The sequence below is a fragment of the Ascaphus truei genome, chromosome 23, assembly GCF_040206685.1.
Source record: "Ascaphus truei isolate aAscTru1 chromosome 23, aAscTru1.hap1, whole genome shotgun sequence".
NCBI classification, from domain to species: Eukaryota; Metazoa; Chordata; class Amphibia; order Anura; family Ascaphidae; genus Ascaphus; species Ascaphus truei.
Genome location: NC_134505.1, coordinates 4,442,540 through 4,466,356, shown reverse-complemented (window position 1 = coordinate 4,466,356; position 23,817 = coordinate 4,442,540). Strand labels below are relative to the sequence as shown.

Below are 23,817 nucleotides of genomic sequence, written 5' to 3'. Positions count from 1 at the left end.
CAGCAAGCGTGCCACCGTGCTGAGAAGGGAGGGAGCACATCTTATATACAGCTCTGTATAGCACTAACACCGAGGGGAACAGCAAGCGTGCCACCGTGCTGAGAAGGGAGGGAGCACATCTTATATACAGCTCTGTATAGCACTAACACCGGGGGAACAGCAAGCGTGCCACCGTGCTGAGAAGGGAGGGAGCACATCTTATATACAGCTCTGTATAGCACTAACACCGGGGGGAACAGCAAGCGTGCCACCGTGCTGAGAAGGGAGGGAGCACATCTTATATACAGCTCTGTATAGCACTAACACCGGGGGAACAGCAAGCGTGCCACCGTGCTGAGAAGGGAGGGAGCACATCTTATATACAGCTCTGTATAGCACTAACACCGGGGGGAACAGCAAGCGTGCCACCGTGCTGAGAAGGGAGGGAGCACATCTTATATACAGCTCTGTATAGCACTAACACCGAGGGGAACAGCAAGCGTGCCACCGTGCTGAGAAGGGAGGGAGCACATCTTATATACAGCTCTGTATAGCACTAACACCGGGGGGAACAGCAAGCGTGCCACCGTGCTGAGAAGGGAGGGAGCACATCTTATATACAGCTCTGTATAGCACTAACACCGCGGGGAACAGCAAGCGTGCCACCGTGCTGAGAAGGGAGGGAGCACATCTTATATACAGCTCTGTATAGCACTAACACCGAGGGGAACAGCAAGCGTGCCACCGTGCTGAGAAGGGAGGGAGCACATCTTATATACAGCTCTGTATAGCACTAACACCGGGGGGAACAGCAAGCGTGCCACCGTGCTGAGAAGGGAGGGAGCACATCTTATATACAGCTCTGTATAGCACTAACACCGAGGGGAACAGCAAGCGTGCCACCGTGCTGAGAAGGGAGGGAGCACATCTTATATACAGCTCTGTATAGCACTAACACCGAGGGGAACAGCAAGCGTGCCACCGTGCTGAGAAGGGAGGGAGCACATCTTATATACAGCTCTGTATAGCACTAACACCGAGGGGAACAGCAAGCGTGCCACCGTGCTGAGAAGGGAGGGAGCACATCTTATATACAGCTCTGTATAGCACTAACACCGAGGGGAACAGCAAGCGTGCCACCGTGCTGAGAAGGGAGGGAGCACATCTTATATACAGCTCTGTATAGCACTAACACCGGGGGGAACAGCAAGCGTGCCACCGTGCTGAGAAGGGAGGGAGCACATCTTATATACAGCTCTGTATAGCACTAACACCGAGGGGAACAGCAAGCGTGCCACCGTGCTGAGAAGGGAGGGAGCACATCTTATATACAGCTCTGTATAGCACTAACACCGAGGGGAACAGCAAGCGTGCCACCGTGCTGAGAAGGGAGGGAGCACATCTTATATACAGCTCTGTATAGCACTAACACCGGGGGAACAGCAAGCGTGCCACCGTGCTGAGAAGGGAGGGAGCACATCTTATATACAGCTCTGTATAGCACTAACACCGGGGGAACAGCAAGCGTGCCACCGTGCTGAGAAGGGAGGGAGCACATCTTATATACAGCTCTGTATAGCACTAACACCGGGGGGAACAGCAAGCGTGCCACCGTGCTGAGAAGGGAGGGAGCACATCTTATATACAGCTCTGTATAGCACTAACACCGAGGGGAACAGCAAGCGTGCCACCGTGCTGAGAAGGGAGGGAGCACATCTTATATACAGCTCTGTATAGCACTAACACCGGGGGGAACAGCAAGCGTGCCACCGTGCTGAGAAGGGAGGGAGCACATCTTATATACAGCTCTGTATAGCACTAACACCGAGGGGAACAGCAAGCGTGCCACCGTGCTGAGAAGGGAGGGAGCACATCTTATATACAGCTCTGTATAGCACTAACACCGAGGGGAACAGCAAGCGTGCCACCGTGCTGAGAAGGGAGGGAGCACATCTTATATACAGCTCTGTATAGCACTAACACCGGGGGGAACAGCAAGCGTGCCACCGTGCTGAGAAGGGAGGGAGCACATCTTATATACAGCTCTGTATAGCACTAACACCGGGGGGAACAGCAAGCGTGCCACCGTGCTGAGAAGGGAGGGAGCACATCTTATATACAGCTCTGTATAGCACTAACACCGGGGGGAACAGCAAGCGTGCCACCGTGCTGAGAAGGGAGGGAGCACATCTTATATACAGCTCTGTATAGCACTAACACCGAGGGGAACAGCAAGCGTGCCACCGTGCTGAGAAGGGAGGGAACACATCTTATATACAGCTCTGTATAGCACTAACACCGGGGGGAACAGCAAGCGTGCCACCGTGCTGAGAAGGGAGGGAACACATCTTATATACAGCTCTGTATAGCACTAACACCGAGGGGAACAGCAAGCGTGCCACCGTGCTGAGAAGGAGGGAGCACATCTTATATACAGCTCTGTATAGCACTAACACCGCGGGGAACAGCAAGCGTGCCACCGTGCTGAGAAGGGAGGGAGCACATCTTATATACAGCTCTGTATAGCACTAACACCGAGGGGAACAGCAAGCGTGCCACCGTGCTGAGAAGGGAGGGAGCACATCTTATATACAGCTCTGTATAGCACTAACACCGGGGGGAACAGCAAGCGTGCCACCGTGCTGAGAAGGGAGGGAGCACATCTTATATACAGCTCTGTATAGCACTAACACCGGGGGGAACAGCAAGCGTGCCGCCGTGCTGAGAAGGGAGGGAGCACATCTTATATACAGCTCTGTATAGCACTAACACCGGGGGAACAGCAAGCGTGCCGCCGTGCTGAGAAGGGAGGGAGCACATCTTATATACAGCTCTGTATAGCACTAACACCGGGGGGAACAGCAAGCGTGCCACCGTGCTGAGAAGGGAGGGAGCACATCTTATATACAGCTCTGTATAGCACTAACACCGGGGGGAACAGCAAGCGTGCCACCGTGCTGAGAAGGGAGGGAGCACATCTTATATACAGCTCTGTATAGCACTAACACCGAGGGGAACAGCAAGCGTGCCACCGTGCTGAGAAGGGAGGGAGCACATCTTATATACAGCTCTGTATAGCACTAACACCGAGGGGAACAGCAAGCGTGCCACCGTGCTGAGAAGGGAGGGAGCACATCTTATATACAGCTCTGTATAGCACTAACACCGAGGGGAACAGCAAGCGTGCCACCGTGCTGAGAAGGGAGGGAGCACATCTTATATACAGCTCTGTATAGCACTAACACCGGGGGGAACAGCAAGCGTGCCACCGTGCTGAGAAGGGAGGGAGCACATCTTATATACAGCTCTGTATAGCACTAACACCGAGGGGAACAGCAAGCGTGCCACCGTGCTGAGAAGGGAGGGAGCACATCTTATATACAGCTCTGTATAGCACTAACACCGAGGGGAACAGTTTGGATCCTATTCCCCCTTCACTCCTACATGGTGAGAGGGTCCCGATAAGGTGCCAGGGCCGAGCGAACATGAACGTGGCACTGACCTCAGCATTGTGAAGATGTATCGGGGGCTGGCAGCGTCTTTCCCTCCGTGCAGCCGGGTACCGAACTGGCCAAGGGGCTGCAACAGGCCGATGTTGTTGCTGCCTACGAAGCTTTGGGCCAAATTGATGATGGTCATCATTAGGGACATCTACAAAAGAGAGGAGAAGCTTAATGCGGAGGGGCAGCAGCAGCGAGGGGAGGCGGAGGAGCAGCAGCGAGGGGAGGCGGAGCAGCAGCAGCGAGGGGAGGCGGAGGAGCAGCAGCGAGGGGAGGCGGAGCAGCAGCAGCGAGGGGAGGCGGAGGAGCAGCAGCAGCAGCAGCGAGGGGAGGCGGAGGAGCAGCAGCAGCGAGGGGAGGCGGAGGAGCAGCAGCAGCAGCAGCGAGGGGAGGCGGAGGAGCAGCAGCAGCAGCAGCGAGGGGAGGCGGAGGAGCAGCAGCGAGGGGAGGCGGAGGAGCAGCAGCAGCAGCGAGGGGAGGCGGAGGAGCAGCAGCGAGGGGAGGCGGAGGAGCAGCAGCAGCAGCGAGGGGAGGCGGAGGAGCAGCAGCAGCAGCGAGGGGAGGCGGAGGAGCAGCAGCAGCAGCGAGGGGAGGCGGAGGAGCAGCAGCAGCAGCGAGGGGAGGCGGAGGAGCAGCAGCAGCAGCGAGGGGAGGCGGAGGAGCAGCAGCAGCGAGGGGAGGAGCAGCAGCAGCGAGGGGAGGCGGAGGAGCAGCAGCAGCAGCGAGGGGAGGCGGAGGAGCAGCAGCGAGGGGAGGCGGAGGAGCAGCAGCGAGGGGAGGTGGAGGAGCAGCAGCAGCAGCGAGGGGAGGCGGAGGAGCAGCAGCGAGGGGAGGCGGAGGAGCAGCAGCAGCAGCGAGGGGAGGCGGAGGAGCAGCAGCAAGGGGAGGCGGAGGAGCAGCAGAGAGGGGAGGCGGAGGAGCAGCAGCGAGGGGAGGCGGAGGAGGAGCAGCGAGGGGAGGCGGAGGAGGAGCAGCGAGGGGAGGCGGAGGAGGAGCAGCGAGGGGAGGCGGAGGAGCAGCAGCGAGGGGAGGCGGAGGAGCAGCAGCGAGGGGAGGCGGAGGAGCAGCAGCGAGGGGAGGCGGAGGAGGAGCAGCAGCGAGGGGAGGCGGAGGAGCACCAGCAGCAGCGAGGGGAGGCGGAGGAGCAGCAGCGAGGGGAGGCGGAGGAGCAGCAGCGAGGGGAGGCGGAGGAGGAGCAGCAGCGAGGGGAGGCGGAGGAGGAGCAGCAGCGAGGGGAGGCGGAGGAGGAGCAGCAGCGAGGGGAGGCGGAGGAGCACCAGCAGCAGCGAGGGGAGGCGGAGGAGGAGCAGCAGCGAGGGGAGGCGGAGGAGCACCAGCAGCAGCGAGGGGAGGCGGAGGAGCAGCAGCGAGGGGAGGCGGAGGAGCAGCAGCGAGGGGAGGCGGAGGAGCAGCAGCGAGGGGAGGCGGAGGAGCACCAGCAGCAGCGAGGGGAGGCGGAGGAGCAGCAGCGAGGGGAGGCGGAGGAGGAGCAGCAGCGAGGGGAGGCGGAGCAGGAGCAGCAGCGAGGGGAGGCGGAGCAGGAGCAGCAGCGAGGGGAGGCGGAGGAGGAGCAGGAGCAGCAGCGAGGGGAGGCGGAGCAGGAGCAGCAGCGAGGGGATGAGGAGGAGCAGCAGCGAGGGGAGGAGGAGCAGCGAGGGGAGGCGGAGGAGCAGCAGCGAGGGGAGGCGGAGCAGCGAGGGGAGGCGGAGGAGCAGCAGCAGCGAGGGGAGGCGGAGGAGCAGCAGCAGCGAGGGGAGGCGGAGGAGGAGCAGCAGTGAGGGGAGGCAGAGGAGCACCAGCAGCAGCGAGGGGAGGCGGAGGAGCAGCAGCGAGGGGAGGCGGAGGAGGAGCAGCGAGGGGAGGCGGAGGAGCAGCGAGGGGAGGCGGAGGAGCAGCAGCAGCGAGGGGAGGCGGAGGAGCAGCAGCGAGGCGGAGGAGGAGCAGCAGCGAGGGGAGGCGGAGGAGCAGCAGCGAGGGGAGGCGGAGGAGCAGCAGCGAGGGGAGGCGGAGGAGCAGCAGCGAGGGGAGGCGGAGGAGCAGCAGCGAGGGGATGCGGAGGAGCAGCAGCGAGGGGAGGCGGAGGAGCAGCAGCGAGGGGAGGCGGAGGAGCAGCAGCGAGGGGAGGCGGAGGAGCAGCAGCGAGGGGAGGCGGAGGAGCAGCAGCGAGGGGAGGCGGAGGAGCAGCAGCGAGGGGAGGCGGAGGAGCAGCAGCGAGGGGAGGCGGAGGAGCAGCAGCGAGGGAGGCGGAGGAGCAGCAGCGAGGGAGGCGGAGGAGCAGCAGCGAGGGGAGGCGGAGGAGCAGCAGCGAGGGAGGCGGAGGAGCAGCAGCGAGGGGATGCGGAGGAGCAGCAGCGAGGCGGAGGAGCAGCAGCGAGGCGGAGGAGCAGCAGCGAGGGGAGGCGGAGGAGCAGCAGCGAGGGGAGGAGCAGCAGCGAGGGGAGGCGGAGGAGCAGCAGCGAGGGAGGCAGAGGGATCCTTACCTCACCGTGATGGTACGCAGACATCTCTGCCACAGAACCGGCTAACTGGGCCACTTTCACCTCTCGCTTGTCGTTCCTTTTGAAGCAGGTGAATAGAACCTTCCTCTGGCCGATCTTCAAACCTTGCAGAGGAGACACGAAACCAAACGTAAACCCTGGCTCGGTTCCTCTTACCGGAAAACAAACGCAGACCCAAAAGTCCAAATGCTACCACCCGAAGCCACAAGTAACACAATCTGGGCAGCTCCCCCTCCCCCCCTCAGTGTAGCGCAAACAAAGCAACAACCACTTCTGACAAGTGTAAAACGCGCTACGGGTTGTCCTTGAGCAGAATAACACCGCGCCGGACTCTACGTAAAACCGGTCCAGACCGTTAACACGTGGAGAACGTCCACACGATCCTTACCATCCACCAGGGACGGGAGGGACCGCTCGTTGTCCGAGTTGGAGAACAGAATCAGCTCCTTGTTAATGAAGTCGTTGTAGGTCAGGTTTGTGGTGGCTTTTCCGTACAAGTAATCCTGAGAGAGACGGGATGGGCACATTAGGAATTTCATACAGATACAAACGTCCACTCCAAACCTACACCCGGGGGGCTACGCAGATTACTATCGCAGCAACAAGCGGAGACAAATCCCTAACAAACATAGAAAGTGGCAGAAGACCAAGAAGAATGGAACAAAGGCACCCGGTGATCCAACGGACACATACCCCAATGTTTTGGTACATGCCTAAGCTTTTATCATCTGCTACCCTGTTGGTCAAAGAACAAACACACGTCATAGGGATCCAAGTGAAAGCAGTTCCAGGCGCGATTGGTCCCGTTAGCGTGAATGGGATGGCCGGACGTTCACTTTGATGCCTTACCGCACGTATCTGTTTAAAGGCATAACTACGCCAACCAAGATGGCTTCCCTTTTAAAGACTTGTGGTAAATGTTTGCGGGATGGGTGGCCCAGCAGCACCTGGAAAGGCCGCGCTTATGGTCCCGGCAGCGCGACGTCACCTGTCGCCGCAGCCATTTCTGTCTATAGTGTCAGGCTAAGGCCCCGCTCCCCCAGTCAGCGCGCCCGCACTGCAGACAGGCGGCGCGCTGACAGGCAATTGACCGCTACTTGCGGTCTTGTAGGGAGCGGGAGATACAAATTCTCTGCCTCTCGCGCATCACCCCTCCTCCCGAGCCGGCCAAATTAACAAAAAAAACAGGACACACAACCGCAGCTCCTTCCCTGCTCCCCTCCACTCACACAGGCACACACACAGGCACACACACAGGCACACACACAGGCACACACACAGGCACACACACAGGCACACACACAGGCACACACACAGGCACACACACAGGCAAGGGGGAAATCGGAACGGAGATCGAGCAGAGGGTGGGGGGGAAATCGGAACGGGGGGGCGGGGAGAACACGGATTGGCTCCCTTGCGTGTCACGTGACGCGACACTAGCAGAAAACACAAGCTCCTTGTAGCTCCGGCTGGCTGACGCGCCACAGCACGCCGTCAGCCACGCCGGAAGGAGCCAGCGGGGACCTCCAGAACCGAGGCAAGCAGCTGGCAAGCAGCCCGCGGCCGCCCGCAGCGGGACCAAAGCCTTAGAGGCAAGAAACGGCGACAGGGGGGTGCGTGGCTGTGAGCGGTTTGCCCTCATTGAGTTCCAGAGATCGCGACCAATCCGTTGCTCCGCTCCTTACTATAGGCGCACGCAACGGATCCAATACACTTGTTTGGACGCGGTGTCGCCGGGACTAGAAGCGCGGCCTAATGCGTTCTGGGAGAGGCGACTTGAACACGACCCTCACATAGAACAAGCGCCTGGTAAAATCCAAGGTGGACAAGGACTACTTTGCGTCACACCCACAGAAATTGTGCATAGAAAACGCGATGCGCGACACCTCCCCGCACCTCTGGCAAACCGTGCAGCCTCCGCTGCCTCCTGTCCTGCATGAAGTTTGTCAGCCACTCCTTCCGCTCCTCAATCTTCTTCTTGCTAAAGGCCTGAAAGTTTGAAAGCGTATGTTACACGGAGGTCACGCCAATATAAGCAGCAATCTGAGATAGAGAGATAAAGAGAGATGGAGAGAGAGGGAGACACACGACACCAGCTCTTAGCGGGACCCAATTACACAAGGAGACCATATATACAATTCTGGCTGGGTTGCTCTTTTGAAGATATTTGGGCTGACTATCGGCTGAGGCTGAAAACGACACTATCGCTCCACGTGAAGGCGGATACAGACTTCAGGCACGGCAAAACAACAAGTGTTACCAAGGTAATCGCAGCATCATCCACCGGACCGGCGTATTTGAAAGGAATTCGATGTTTCTTCATGTCAGTAAAGTATTCCTTGGCCTCTTTGGATGTGCTGGTTCCCAGACCTACAAGGCAGAGAAATCTCCGTTCGCACAGATTGAACGCAGAAGGCGGATCTCGCTTTGCACTCCCGCCCCCCCCCCCCCCGATCTATATGGCGCAAGTTAGTCAAGCGCCGAGCCGCATGTATGTACATCCCTTTATATAGCGCCATCCAGGTACACCGCGCTGTGCAATACACGCGACATAATATTATAACACAACGGGGAAGGGCGACAGATATAAAATAGGAAAAGGAGTCAATGCCCTGAAGAGCTTACAATCTAAGCAGTGCGTCTGCACCCCACTGCCCTACATTAAGGTCCCTCAAAAAGGTTAAAAGTGTGTGTAGAAGAAGGACCGAAAGGGCAGGGGGGCTGGGGGGGATCACAAAGCTTTTAACTACCAGAGGGCTCCAAAAGCGTGTTCAATATGTCGGAGATGTATACGGACCATCTTGCAGGCCCCACCTGGCAGCACCCGAGTTTGAACATCTGCCCACGGGAAAGCCCGAAGGAAAATATTAACGGGCAGATGTCTAGTGATACCAATTTTAATATATGTATTAATATACATAGACAATTGAAATCCCAAGCTATCTACAGTACCAGCGCAACACAAAAATAGCACACACACACAAAAAAAAAAAGTTACGTTATTAGGTCAGACACACACAGACACACACACACACGATGTTAAACGTCAGGCCGCAGGGAAGAGCGAAACGGCAGGTGTGTGTCTCTGTGCGGCTGTTTGTAGCCCTAATAAATTATCTTTCTTTTGCTATTTTTGTGCTGCGCTGGTACTGCCGATCACTTGTGATCTAAATGGATTATTTCCAATCTTCTATACCGTGCACGACTGCCTCTTATGGTGGCACGTCACCCAGTGTGTAGCCATCTTGTTGAAAAAAAGAATATATATATACACACACACACACACACACACACACACACACACACACACACACACACACACACACAATGTAATCACCCCGTGTATAACACCACAAGAGCACTGCACAGACGATACAATGAGCAGCTAAGACCCAAGTTGCGGGAGATCACCAGAGTGAGCAAGCCTTCCACCGGAGGTTGATAAGAAAATGGCGGTTCTTACTTGGCTGGCCTGATGAGCGTTACTAACACAGGGTTTCAGAACAAACCTTTGTAGTATTTTATTTTCCACGATTTATGGCTGTCCAGGTTGTGCTTCCACTCCTCAAATTCGGGGATACTGTAGAACGAAAGCTCCTGCTTGTTTTTCGTGACCTACCGGGCAGGGAGTCGGCGTTAGTACGCGGCGGGCGAGACAGTAGGTCCAACTTAGATCTCGGTGTGATGCCCAGCGGGGGCCTACCTACCTTAATGATGGGGGTGATGAACTCCTCTAGGAAACGGTGTCTCAGCAGAGACGGCCAGTTGTGATGGATGAAGTTGATCAGCAAACCTTTGATGTGGGAGCCATCTTGATCCTAAAAGAAACACCTTCCATTAGATATGCATGAGCAGGGCTCGGGGGGGGGGGAGGAAACCTCACGTGCACGAAAACTGGGGGTGACTGCCAACACCTTAACTCAGACAAAGCTGTCAATCCCGGTTCTGCCTCCTGGAGTCATGCCCCACAATGCCTTGCATGGCGCCATGCAAAGCATTGTGGGGCACGACGTTTGGGAAGCAATGTGGCGATTGACAGCTCTGCTTCAGAAGAGGTTTATCAACACCCACGGCGGACCAGTGGCCCAAACCCCAACGGAGGACCAGTGGCCCAAACCCCAACGGAGGACCAGTGCACTCAAGCTCTGACTTGATAACCGTTCATTACAGGACATGAGAAAAATTCGCTTTAAAAATAACTAAATGGATTTTGCCGGCATTGTGTGAGGAAACACGAGCATTTTATACCACTCTGGAGGTAGTAAGCCAGTCTGACACTGCCCCACGGGATACATTGGTTATAATACGCCATTGACAGCTTGTCTGAACACATTAGTTAGAATACACCTGGCTAAACCGATGTTACCCGTACATGGGATTCTCCCCCCTATCCCCTCAGCGCCGCGCTAAGGACCCCCACCTGATCGGTCATGATCATGATCTTCCCGTAGCGAAGCGTCCGCAGCGACTCGTTGTCGTCGTAGTTCTTTTTATACTGCAGCCCCATGATCTTAATAATGTTGTTGATCTCGGCATTCTCCATGATCTGAAACGGAGAAGGACGGTCATTGCACCCGCCACGGCTGGCCGAGAAGTAACCCGGTCATTAGATAAACGCCGTAATGAAGCATTATTCCGTCTGCCAAGCCTGAGCCCCAAGCGGTTACCCTATATCAGGGGGCGCGCAACTCGTCTTTAAGCTGCCCCCCCCCTCGATTTTCAGGACATCCCAGCTTCAGCACAGGTGGCTCAATCAGGCTTAGTCAAAGACAGCCTCTGATTGAGCCACCTGTGCTGAAGCAGGAACCGCTTGAGCCACCTGCGCCGAAGGAGAAACAGCTTGAGCCACTAGTGCTGAAGCAGGGGCATCCTGAAAACCTGACCTGTTGCCGGGGAGGGGGGGGGGGTTGAGGCTTGTGAACTGTAGCTCTGCTGCTCCTTATATATAATTATGTTACGGAGTTTGTTTTCAGTTTCATTTGCAGAGCATTGGGCAACAAATCTTTTTACTACTTCCAGATCACATCGGCACTGAAAGCCTCACGAGAACAACACCGAGCTCGGATACAAAAAGAAAGAAACTGCCCTAGAGGGAATGCCAAGAACAATCAAACGTCTGTGACCCACGCCGGCAACCGCAAGGCCCAGGCTGAAGCTAGTAACCGGAGAACTTCACAACCAACGCAAGGACGCGGCGGAGAATGGCGCCAGGCCGTGCAACGTCACACAATGCATATGCGCCCAGATCCCACAGCCAATCACAAACATCGCACACTCGATGTTAAAGGATCACACAGCTGCACATCCAGGAATGGGGTACATATGATTCAGGGCAGGTTGACGTGGAGAACACCTGACAGAGTACAACATGCTGCGTTAAGGCACCAACGCACGTACCTGTTTGTGAGACGCCTCCCGGACGTTGAGCATCTTTCCTTTGAGGGGGAACACGCCGTACCTGTCCCTTCCCACCACACCGAGACCAGACACGGCCAATGTCTTGGCCGAGTCTCCCTCGGTCAGGATTAACGTGCAGTCGATGGAGTGTTTGGTACCTGAAGAGGTTAGAACGGCAACGTCAGGCCTCTTAAAATAATTATTCTTTTAGTGGAGTTTCCTACTCGCTACGGTAGTTCTCATGTATACCTGATATAGAGTTAAACACGTTTATTATACCCAAATATATATTCTACCCACTGCAGCGGTGTGCAAACAGGGGGGGGGGGGGGCAGTTATAGAGGTCCCGCGCTCCCCCCCCCCCCAGACATTTAAATTAAATGCAGAGGGACCGCACAAGGCCTCTATAATACACTTCCTTTCCAGCGACGCGGCGTCCTGGTAACCTGGCATCAAATAACATGTTACCATGGTGGGGGGTTTTGGTTAGAGGATAGAAGGCAGGGGTGCGCACGGGGAACAGTTTGCGCACCCCTGACCTACTGTACGAGTGCAATCTGAGAGGGAACTTTTTTGTGACCCCCTGTGGGGTTTCACATGGGTGCTTTTAGGGTACGGTCAGGGGTTACAGTCGGTGCGAGAACGACCAGCGGCTAAATATCACTGCGGCGGCTATAAATGGCAGCGGCGGGGAGGCTGCAGAGAAGCCCCTACGCCGTTTCTGCGACGGCCATGCCCAAACCTCCCAGCGTCGGCGAAAAAACGTTATTTTGAGCTGCTCCGAACACTTAACCCCGGTGGTGAAAGTGACCATTCCCTGGCACTCATCCCACACCAGTGCATACCAGCATCGTTGGCATCATCCAGTTTCGGGACACCCTTAATCTTCGTGTGCTTCACCGCAGAACACTTCTTATTCAGCTGGTTCAGCGCTTTAAACTTCACCCAGTTCAGGATGCTTTCCACAATGCCGCAGCTGGTCGCCTGGAAGACAAACGCAAACGTGCATCTGCGTGTGAAGCCGGACACACGGGACGCTGGCAGGTACACGGATTTCAATGAAGGAGACGAGGCCGAGACCCCAAGTGGGCTTGGGTATCGGAGGCAAAGCTCACTAATAAGATCTGTATAGGGAGGACTAACCACCCTGGCAATACCCTGCAGTGCATTGCAAGTTCTTTCTCTCAGTGTCAGGGGGGATTAAGGTACAAACCCCTAGCTGAAGCCCACGCGTTTAAACACGGCCGTTTCATACTCACGGCTTTAATAAATTTCTCAGACAACGGGCATTTGGAGCCAAAGCTTTTAGACTGCAGCGTCATGTTCTCCTTGGTCTGGGAGTCAAAGGTCGGGTTCTCAACCAAGGCGTTCACAAAGAGCCACATGTGGTTCTTCACCTGTGGAACCAGAAGGATGAGCGGATCAGGTAGCAGCAGCGAGGGATGATCCAGACAACGGTCCAGTACAGCAAAGCCCAACGAATATGGTGCTACGCCCAACGATGTCCAGGTCAAGAGATGTATATTAAAGCGCAAACGCTAAGCAGCGCCAAAAGAATGACGACAGCCAGTCATTTCAATGATAAATCTTAGCAGCGTCCAACGTTTCGATGCATCCAAGCGCCTTCATCAGGGTACTACAGATCGAAACTAAACATGAGCAATTATCTTCAGGTCACTGGTACTGTAAATGATTCTAATAAACATATGTTGGGTATTTGACTTATTCCTTCAGATGAGGTAGACAAACATGATGACTCCAGGAGGACTTGGAAAGTAATGTTTAAACTGTGTCGCCCCTCTACCCCTCCCCCTAAGCTCTTTCTAAAGATATCAATACAGAGCAGCCTTGAGAGAAAAATGTCAAGTGATCTATATAGTGTATATGTATAAGTAAAAATACACACACAAAAAGTATTTCCAAATTCAGTGTACCTAATTATTGCATATTTGAAATCGCTGTTCCTGTTACAGACGCAACAAGCAGACGATATAAGAATAAATATAACACAGATGAGGAGGAGAGGAGGAGAAGGTTAAAGTGTGACTCTCAGAAGCGCACAGCGTTATAAAGATACCCTGAGCACAGAACGCCCGCCCGGCCGCCTCACGTACCTGGAAAGGTTTCACCGCGATACCGCCCTTGTTTTTCTTCTTCACAACATCAATGAGTTTGGTTATAATCTGGTCAGCGACATAATCAACGTGCCGGCCCCCCTAGGAAGAAACACACCGAGCATAAAAACCATGCCAACGTACAGCACAGACCCCCCCCCCCGGTCACGCAGGACACCACAGGAGGCGAGGCGGACGCACCTTTGTGGTAGCGATGCTGTTGACGAAGCTGATTTGTTGGAAGCCTTTCTCACTCATGGTCAGGCACACCTCCCAGCGATCATTGACCACCTCGTGCTGGATCTTCAGGGGGTTCCCAGTCTCGTCCACCTTATCCTTGGTGTAAAGCTCCACGTACGCTTTGAAGCCAGATATCTGGAAGGGAGTCGGGGAAAGACGCATCACAGCGGCTGCATCAGAGAAGCAACGGCGGTCATTCATCCCAGCGCGACCGGGCCGGACCGGTAATACCTCACGGGAACTCGGTGACTGGATTGGCATCATTGCTCTTCATTAAATAACCCCCAATGTTTTTAAACAAGCCTCTGTGAAGACCATATATTTTGAGACCCACAGACGGGACCCTATTCAATAAACTATTTATCCCAGGTGCATTTTTAATTTAGAATTTCTAGTCCGCACCACCGCTCGCATTTCAAGGGTTAACCTTTTAATGCCCGAGCGGCCCACAATGCACGGCGGAATTGAGTTTGCACTTATGACTGTGGCACAGCGTAACGGAAGCCGCTTGCTTACGGGAAGCCTTTTGCCGTTCAGGAAGACTTTCACTCCCTTGGAGGATCCCGCGATATCGTATGCCCGCCGGGACATCAGAGCCACGATATCCTTGTCCAAAGTCTGCATCTTAAACTTGCTCAGATCGGGCTGGAAGCTGATGCAGGTGAAATCCTCCCCGTCGAAGGGTTTGATCTTGGAGTCCGACGTGCTCGACATGTTATTGCTCCACGTCTGTCGGAGACAAGAAAAGAAATGGAGCGCACAGATTTCTCGTTGGTTACGCCACGCGCTTTACAACAGGGGTGGGGCAACCTCAGTCCTCAAGGGGCACACCAGGTCAGGTTTTCTGGAGATCCCCGCTTCAGCACAGATGGTGCAGTCCAAAACTGAGCCACGCGCACAACTGTGTAACTTCTATAGCCCTTAAGCCTGTGGCCGAATGATGTGATGGTGAATCTAAGGAACAGAGTACAGGCGGTCCTCGGTATCAGACGCCACACGTCGCTAAAGTTGCACTCTGGTGTGCGATGTCGCTGGCGGCAAGGGGCTACGTGATTGGCCGCTGCCCTATGTGGGCGAACCAGCTCCGTGACATCATGGCCTCGCCACGAGCGCACAACCAGCTGGCCACAAACCCCCCAAGCAAAATGAGCGCCGAGCTCGAGCGCGCTCTCCTTCACCCCGGGCCGCAGCCTTATGCAACCCGCCGGACGCATTATCCGATGCCGGACCCGCTTATCCGACGGACACCGCCTCCGATTAACACGGGACCCGCAATCAGACGGTCTGTTATCCGACCGCGGCGTGCGGGACGCATTACATCGGACAAGCGAGGACCGCCTGCACATAGTCGGGGGGAGGGGGAGTTTCGGACACCCACCTGTTTAAAAATCTTCTTGTACTCTCGGCACGCTGTCTCCACAGTAAACTTGTTGCTGAAGATGTTACACAGCTTGGCACCGTAACCGTTGCGACCGCCTACAACAAACGGCAGCGATGAGATCTGTGTCTCTTTACCGCGACATTTTTCACTTCGTTTGCAAAAAAAATAATAATTCAAATTATACCAAGCAACTCGGCTCAGGGGAGGGCAACGCCAGTCCCAAGGGTCACCAACAGGTCAGGCTTTCAGGATATCCTTGTTTCAGCACACGCGGCTCACTCAGTCCTAGCTTCAGCACAGGTCTTCGACTGAGTCACCTGTGCTGAAGCAGGGATATCCTGAAAACCTGACCTGTCGGTGGCCCTGGAATTGGAAACCCCATAAAATAAATACTTATTTGGCACGGTGAAGTTTACAACGCGCTGCCCCACGACGGGCGCAAACGAGACACGAAGATACACGGCCATGTTTCATTGCTGCCGGGGAGCGAACGCGCGCGGACGTCTCACCGGTGACTTTCTTCTGCTCGTCGTTATAATTGCTGGAGGTCAGCAGCTGCCCAAAGATCAGCGCCGGGACGAAGACTTTCTCCACTTTGTGCTCCACAACGGGAATCCCCTTCCCGTTATTCCACACACCGATTGTGTTATTCTCGCTGGCAGGGAGAGGAGGGAAACGCTGCGTTACACACAGGACGGGGCGCCGTGCAGTGCAGCATGGATTTCAGGTCTTGGCTACAACATTTAGGATTGATCAAAATCGCCAGCAACCGACCTCGCACGGAGACCAAAAGGTGAAACCGTCTGTGAATAGGTATCCTGGCTCTGCACTTCTCTAAGCCAGGCGGTGCCGAGAAGCGGTCTGATACGGCAGGCACACGTTTACAGGGGTCGATGTTACAATGGATAAGTAAAAGGCAACACTGTGCGCTCATTTGCAGTCCATTACCCAGAATCCCTGGCTGCAGTGTATGCTTAGATAATGGGGATGGGCCGGGTTGCAGACCTGTGACTGTGCTCACAAGGCAGGTTTTTTATTTACTTAACACGAAAACGTAAATCCTAAATCGCATGTATAGAAGTGATTTAAAAAGAAGTGTATATTTGGCTGCACTGGAGGTAACGGTTTCCAAAACCGTTTCACCTCCGACGCAGCCCACGGTTTCTTCTTGATATCCTTAATTGGGACATACATGGCGTTCTAGCGCCACCTACAGGGGAATTTATTCTTTCAGGTAAAACGTGTCATTTTTTGATGCCATTTAAAAGCAGCAATCCAATCGCTTTAATTCACCCCCCCAGGATGGAAGCAGGGGGTTCCCGGTGCTGAACCCCATTAATGTCAGCCCCGGGATCCCCCTCCTTCCTGACGTACTTACCTCTGTAGGGGATGGCGGAAGCCACTCCGGCAGGATTCACACAATGGCCGCTTCACAAATTTCCCGCGCCCCACGGGCCAATAGGAAGCCGTGACATCATCCGGCGAGGCTTCCTATTGGCCCATGTGACACCGAGCTTTAAAAAGCAGAAACCGGCATCCTCTTTGGAGCTCTGTATCTCGAGGAAGCAGGGGGTCCCCAGACCTGAAATTAACGGTGGTTCAGCTCCAGGGACCCCCAGCCTCAAAAAATAAAATAAAAAAGCACTAGGATTGCGCCTTCAATAGGCCGAGGAGTTTCTGTTGTATGGAAGTTACACAAACAAAGCTACTTACGGATCAATGGTGATTTTGATGCAGGACATGGTTTTATCCCTCTGCTTGTTATCGGCGGCATTTACTAGGAAGCAGGAAAGAGACCAGATTACTCGCAGGAACCCCCCACATAGGACTGAGACCAGATTACACGCAGGAACCCCCCCACATAGGACTGAGACCAGATTACACGCAGGAACCCCCCCACATAGGACTGAGACCAGATTACACGCAAGAACCCCCACATAGGACTGAGACCAGATTACTCGCAGGAACCCCCACATAGGGACTGAGACCAGATTACACGCAAGAACCCCCCACATAGGGACTGAGACCAGATTACACGCAGGAACCCCCCACATAGGACTGAGACCAGATTACTCGCAGGAACCCCCCACATAGGGACTGAGACCAGATTACTCGCAGGAACCCCCCACATAGGACTGAGACCAGATTACACGCAGGAACCCCCCCACATAGGACTGAGACCAGATTACACGCAGAAACCCCCACATAGGACTGAGACCAGATTACACGCAGAAACCCCCCACATAGGACTGAGACCAGATTACACGCAGGAACCCCCCCCACATAGGACTGAGACCAGATTACACGCAGGAACCCCCCCACATAGGACTGAGACCAGATTACACGCAGAAACCCCCACATAGGACTGAGACCAGATTACACGCAGAAACCCCCCACATAGGACTGAGACCAGATTACACGCAGAAACCCCCTACATAGGACTGAGACCAGATTACACGCAGAAACCCCCCGCATAGGACTGAGACCAGATTACACGCAGAAACCCCCCACATAGGACTGACTTCTAATAACAATAAGCCACTAGTGTGTACATATTTTCTTGTGCATGCTTTTAGAAACATTAAAACACATCTAGAATTTACCCAAGATTTCATCGAAGATTTTATACAACCCAGGGACGAAGGTGACGTCTCGGCAGTTCATCCCTTCCTCTTCATCAAACACCCACATTTGCTGGGAAGTAAAAAGTCAAAATCAGCGAGTCCCGTTGTGTGCAAATCAGGCCACGCAAACGCCTCACCCCCCTGCTCTATTCACATTGAAAAGCTGGCGTATCGGTCCTAGTAATGAGGCACACCGCCTGGCGCACACTTCCAAAAACCAGGCGAATAAGGAAGCAGGGGTCCCCGAAACTGAAATTAACAGGTTTTCCCACGTCAGAGACCCTCTGCTTCATACCTCTAATTAAAATAAAAACTAGAAATGATACCCGTATTGCTGCTGCAGTATACGTCTTCCTCCGCTGAGGATTGTCGGTGTGTTAGATTAGGCGTCCCCTTGCGCAGGGGGAGAGATTAATAACGCGCGGTACATGCAGTGCGCAGACTAGGAGGAGGCTTGTCGGTGTGTTAGATTAGGCGTCCCCTTGCGCAGAAACGCAGGGGGGAGAGATTAATAACGCGCGGTACATGCAGTGCGCAGACTAGGAGGAGGATTGTCGGTGTGTTAGATTAGGCGTCCCCTTGCGCAGGGGGGAGAGATTAATAACGCGCGGTACATGCAGTGCGCAGACTAGGAGGAGGATTGTCGGTGTGTTAGATTAGGCGTCCCCTTGCGCAGGGGGGGGAGAGATTAATAACGCGCGGTACATGCAGTGCGCAGACTAGGAGGAGGATTGTCGGTGTGTTAGATTAGGCGTCCCTTGCGCAGAAACGCAGGGGGGAGAGATTAATAACGCGCGGTACATGCAGTGCGCAGACTAGGAGGAGGATTGTCGGTGTGTTAGATTAGGCGTCCCCTTGCGCAGAAACGCAGGGGGGAGAGATTAATAACGCGCGGTACATGCAGTGCGCAGACTAGGAGGAGGATTGTCGGTGTGTTAGATTAGGCGTCCCCTTGCGCAGGGGGGAGAGATTAATAACGCGCGGTACATGCAGTGCGCAGACTAGGAGGAGGATTGGCAGTATTCAGACACCGAGGTCGATACTGAGCAGGGGAAGCGCCCGGTTACCTGGGTCAGCGGCTCTACGGACCCGATGTAGGTGTCCGGCCGAGCAGGATATGCTCCAGCTGCGTCTTCTTCTGGTAGATCCGCTCCACGGACAGGCGCTTGTCGTCATTCTTCTTCACTTTATTCACAGCTTTGTTGTCAAAGAGCTGCTGCAAGGGGGACACGCGAGGTCGTTAGTGTGTGTGTGTGTGTGTGTGTGTGCCCCCCAGTCACGCTCACTGCCGCCTCCCTCGCTTCATAACTTCTCTCCTACGCTCAATGTCAGTGTTTCCCACCCTCCCCTACCCTCTTTAGGTCTGGTCTCCCCCCCACCCCCCCCGGACCTCTCTCCCCCCCCCCCCCCCGGACAGTGGTCTCTCCCTCTTCCCCCCTCCTCCCGGACAGGGCTCTCTCCCTCCCTCCCCTACTACCAGACAGGGCTCTCTCCCTCCCTCCCTACTACCAGACAGGGGTCTCTCCCTCCCCCCCCCTCCTACCAGACAGGGGTCTCTCCCTCCCCCCCCTCCTACCAGACAGGGATCTCTCCCCCCCCCTCCTACCAGACAGGGGTCTCCCCCCCCTCCTACCAGACAGGGGTCTCCCCCCCCCTACCAGACAGGGGTCTCCCCCCCCTACCAGACAGGGGTCTCTCCCCCCCCTACCAGACAGGGGTCTCTCCCCCCCTCCTACCAGACAGGGGTCTCTCCCCCCCCCCTCCTACCAGACAGGGGTCTCTCCCCCCCCCCTCCTACCAGACAGGGGTCTCTCCTCCCCCCCCTCCTACCAAACAGGGGTCTCTCCCTCCCCCCCCTCCTACCAGACAGGGGTATCTCCCTCCCCCCCCCATCTACCAGACAGGGGTCTCTCCCCCCCCCCCTACCAGACAGGGGTCTCTCCCTTCCCCCCCCTACCAGACAGGGGTCTCTCCCTCCCCCCCCCTCCTACCAGACAGGGGTCTCTCCCTCCCCCCCCTCCTACCAGACAGGGTCTCTCCCTCCCCCCCCTCCTACCAGACAGGGGTCTCTCCCCCCCCCCTCCTACCAGACAGGGGTCTCTCCCTCCCCCCCCCTCCTACGGACAGGGGTCTCTCCCTCCCCCCCCCCCTCCTACCAGACAGGGGTTTCTCCCTCCCCCCCCCCCTCCTACCAGACAGGGGTCTCTCCCTCCCCCCCATCCTACCAGACAGGGGTCTCTCCCTCCCCCCCATCCTACCAGACAGGGGTCTCCCCCCCCCCCTACCAGACAGGGGTCTCTCCCCCTCCTACCAGACAGGGTCTCTCCCCCCCCCCCCTCCTACCAGACAGGGGTCTCTCCCTCCCCGCCCATCTACCAGACAGGGGTCTCTCCCCCCCCCCTACCAGACAGGGGTCTCCCCCCCCTACCAGACAGGGGTCTCTCCCCCCCCCCCTCCTACCAGACAGGGGTCTCTCCCTCCCCCCCCTCCTACCAGACAGGGGTCTCTCCCTCCCCCCCTCCTACCAGACAGGGATCTCCCCCCCCCTACCAGACAGGGATCTCTCCCCCCCCTCCTACCAGACAGGGGTCTCTCCCCCCCCCTCCTACCAGACAGGGTCTCTCCCCCCCCCTCCTACCAGACAGGGGTCTCTCCCCCCCCCCTCCTACCAGACAGGGGTCTCTCCCCCCCCCCCCTCCTACCAGACAGGGGTCTCTCCCCCCCCCCCTCCTACCAGACAGGGGTCTCTCCCCCCCCCCTCCTACCAGACAGGGGTCTCTCCCTCCCCCCCTCATACCAGACAGGGGTCTCTCCCTCCCCCCCCCCCTCCTACCAGACAGGGGTCTCTCCCTCCCCCCCCCCTCCTACCAGACAGGGGTCTCTCCCTCCCCCCCCCCCTCCTACCAGACAGGGTCTCTCCCTCCCCCCCATCCTACCAGACAGGGGTCCTCTCCCCCCCCTACCAGACAGGGGTCTCTCCCTCCCCCCCCATCTACCAGACAGGGGTCTCTCCCCCCCCTACCAGACAGGGGTCTCCCCCCCCCTACCAGACAGGGTCTCTCCCCCCTACCAGACAGGGGTCTCTCCCCCCTACCAGACAGGGGTCTCCTCCCTCCCCCCCTCCTACCAGACAGGGGTCTCTCCCTCCCCCCCCTCCTACCAGACAGGGATCTCTCCCCCCCTCCTACCAGACAGGGGTCTCTCCCCCCCCTCCTACCAGACAGGGCTCTCTCCCCCCCCCCCTCCTACCAGACAGGGGTCTCTCCCCACCCTCCTACCAGACAGGGGTCTCTCCCTCCCCCCCCCTCCTACCAGACAGGGGTCTCTCCCTCCCCCTCCCTCCTACCAGACAGGGGTCTCTCCCTCCCCCCCCTCCTACCAGACAGGGGTCTCTCCCCCCCCTCCTACCAGACAGGGGTCTCTCCCCCCCCCCCATCCTACCAGACAGGGGTCTCTCCCCCCCCCCCCATCTACCAGACAGGGGTCCCTCCCCCCCCCCCCCCATCTACCAGACAGGGGTCTCCCTCCCCCCCTCCTACCAGACAGGGTCTCTCCTCCCCCCCCTCCTACCAGACAGGGGTCTCTCCCTCCCCCCTCCTACCAGACAGGGGTCTCTCCCCCCCCCCCCTCCTACCAGACAGGGGTCTCTCCCTCCCCCCCCCTCCTACCAGACAGGGGTCTCTCCCTCCCCCCCCTCCTACCAGACAGGGGTCTCTCCCTCCCCCCCATCCTACCAGACAGGGTCTCTCCCTCCCCCCCATCCTACCAGACAGGGGTCTCTCTCCCCCCCCCCCTCCTACCAGACAGGGGTCTCTCCCCCCCCCCATCCTACCAGACAGGGGTCTCTCCCCCCCCCCCTATCCTACCAGACAGGGGTCTCTCCCTCCCCCCCCCCTACCAGACAGGGGTCTCTCCCTCCCCCCCCTCCTACCAGACAGGGGTCTCTCCCCCCCCCCCTCCTACCAGACAGGGGTCTCTCCCTCCCCCCCTCCTACCAGACAGGGGTCTCTCCCCCCCCCCTCCTACCAGACAGGGGTCTCTCCCCCCCCCCCATCCTACCAGACAGGGGTCCCCCCCCCCCCCCCCCATCTACCAGACAGGGGTCCCTCCCCCCCCCCATCTACCAGACAGGGGTCTCCCTCCCCCCCGTCCTACCAGACAGGGGTCTCTCCCTCTCCCCCCCGTCCTACCAGACAGGGGTCTCTCCCTCCCCCCCCCTCCTACCAGACAGGGGTCCCCCCCCCTCCTACCAGACAGGGGTCCCTCCCCCCCCCCTCCTACCAGACAGGGGTCTCTCCCTCCCCCCCCCCCCCACCTACCAGACAGGGGTCTCTCCCTCCCCCCTCCTCCGACAGGGGTCTCTCTCTCCCCCCTCCTCCTCCGGACAGGGTCTCTCCCTCCCCCCCCCCTCCTACCAGACAGGGGTCTCTCCCTCCCCCCCCTCCTACCGGACAGGGGTTCTCTCTCTCCCCCCCCTCCTCCCGGACAGGGATCTCTCTCTCTCCCCCTCCTCCCGGACAGGGATCTCTCTCTCTCCCCCTCCTCCCGGACAGGGATCTCTCTCTCCCCCTCTCCCGGACAGAGATCTCTCTCTCCCCCTCCTCCCGGACAGGGATCTCTCTCTCCCCCTCCTCCCGGACAGGGATCTCACTGTCTCCCCCCCATCACCTTCCGAACAGAGATCTCTCCCCCTCCCCTCCGACAGAGATCTCTCCCCTCGCCGTTCCCCTCTCCTTTAGAAGGGGGGTCTCCCGTACCCTCTTCTCGCATCCTGGGACACCCCCCCCCCCCCTCCAATTTAAAACCCCATAGCTGCTTTTTGGGGGTCATGCGCTTCCCGTTAGGGTAACTTGGAGGGTCAGGGCCTGCTCCCCTCTAACGCATGAGGGAGACCCAGCAAAGGAGCGGGACCGGACGGGTCTAACCCCCGGTAATAACCCCCCCCATCCATCCCGCGTTATATCACTATACCCACCCTCAGAGGCTCCGCAGTGTCCATGGCGGGAACACACACACCACACGGTCACCGGCGTTAAAAGAAAGCAAATGATCCCCCTCGGAGACAGCGGGAGCGGGAGCGCGAGCCTGACCGTATTCCGTCACACTGAGCCGCCGCGACCGTTAACCGCCTCACTTCAAACCTCCGCAGCGCGCCAAAACACTGCCGCAACCAATCAGCGTCGCCGCTGCGCGCCCAAACCCCGCCGCAGCCAATCAGCGCCGCCGCCGCAGCCAATCAGCGCCGCCGCCGCCGCCGCCGCCGCGCGCCACTCCCCAACCAATCACCGCCGAGAGGGCGGGACGTAGGTTGAATTCTCCAATCCGGCGGCAGGCGGGAGTTTATTCTTTTTTTGATGAGGGAGGGTTTAAGCGTTTGAGTGACAGGAGGGGGGGGAAGAGGGTGACCAATCAGAGTTGACCTGCAGCAGGGCGTTTTTTTTTTCCTTTTCTCGGTGATGTGATTGGTTGGCGTGGTTGGACGCGTTGGGATGATATCCAATGAGAAGGCAGCGTTTGCTGATCTGCAGCCAATCACGTGATAGTTTTATTATGAGCAGATAACCCAGTTATCAAATCAAATAAGGAGGCAGGGCGAAGGCTGTGACATCACCCACGTGAAGCGTATGCGTTTCCTGTCCATGGTAGACGCGCCGTGGGCGTGCCTAGGGGTGTCTCGGAGCTTGTTCGCCCTCGCGATCTACGGGGCGCGATCAATGCCTTAAGTCCTGGGACATAGTGGACTTGAAGCTCGTTGAGGCGGGCTGAGCAGATGCACAAAGCCCCTGCATCTGTCATCAGCGCGGCTATAGCTTCCCCCTCCGCATGCACGCTGATGCGTGCGGAGGCTGAGAAACTTTGCCGAGACAGGCAGGTTTGAAATTTGCCACTCGGGGAAGCGGAGGAGCGGTCACGTGACTGCTCCCATCCAATGGGCTTCAGCCAGGCAGGCCGGCGCTCGCCCGCTCAGCGCCACCCTGGCCGAGACCTTAGGCAATGTGATTGCGCCCCGCGCGGACGCCTCCGCGCCATCTGCGGCAGTATGGAGCTGCCCTAAAGAGACAGACACAGGGAGCTGCCCTAAAG

At 57.3% G+C, this 23,817-nt stretch overlaps 1 protein-coding gene across 1 annotated transcript in view; it reads right to left on the bottom strand.

Annotated features, from left to right (window-relative positions):
• The window catches only part of LOC142473221 (DNA topoisomerase 2-alpha-like), a 40,071-nt gene that overhangs the window by 14,140 nt on the left and 2,114 nt on the right, over nucleotides 1–23,817 (bottom strand). The window contains 21 exon segments of the mRNA XM_075580422.1: nucleotides 2,434–2,463; nucleotides 3,482–3,630; nucleotides 5,960–6,081; nucleotides 6,366–6,480; nucleotides 7,874–7,966; nucleotides 8,238–8,347; nucleotides 9,487–9,592; nucleotides 9,685–9,795; nucleotides 10,398–10,523; nucleotides 11,375–11,532; nucleotides 12,220–12,358; nucleotides 12,634–12,771; nucleotides 13,489–13,590; nucleotides 13,690–13,863; nucleotides 14,245–14,457; nucleotides 15,107–15,204; nucleotides 15,619–15,764; nucleotides 16,823–16,886; nucleotides 17,713–17,803; nucleotides 18,801–18,844; nucleotides 18,847–18,949. Of these exon segments, the coding sequence (XP_075436537.1) occupies nucleotides 2,434–2,463; nucleotides 3,482–3,630; nucleotides 5,960–6,081; nucleotides 6,366–6,480; nucleotides 7,874–7,966; nucleotides 8,238–8,347; nucleotides 9,487–9,592; nucleotides 9,685–9,795; nucleotides 10,398–10,523; nucleotides 11,375–11,532; nucleotides 12,220–12,358; nucleotides 12,634–12,771; nucleotides 13,489–13,590; nucleotides 13,690–13,863; nucleotides 14,245–14,457; nucleotides 15,107–15,204; nucleotides 15,619–15,764; nucleotides 16,823–16,886; nucleotides 17,713–17,803; nucleotides 18,801–18,844; nucleotides 18,847–18,949 (2,432 nt within the window).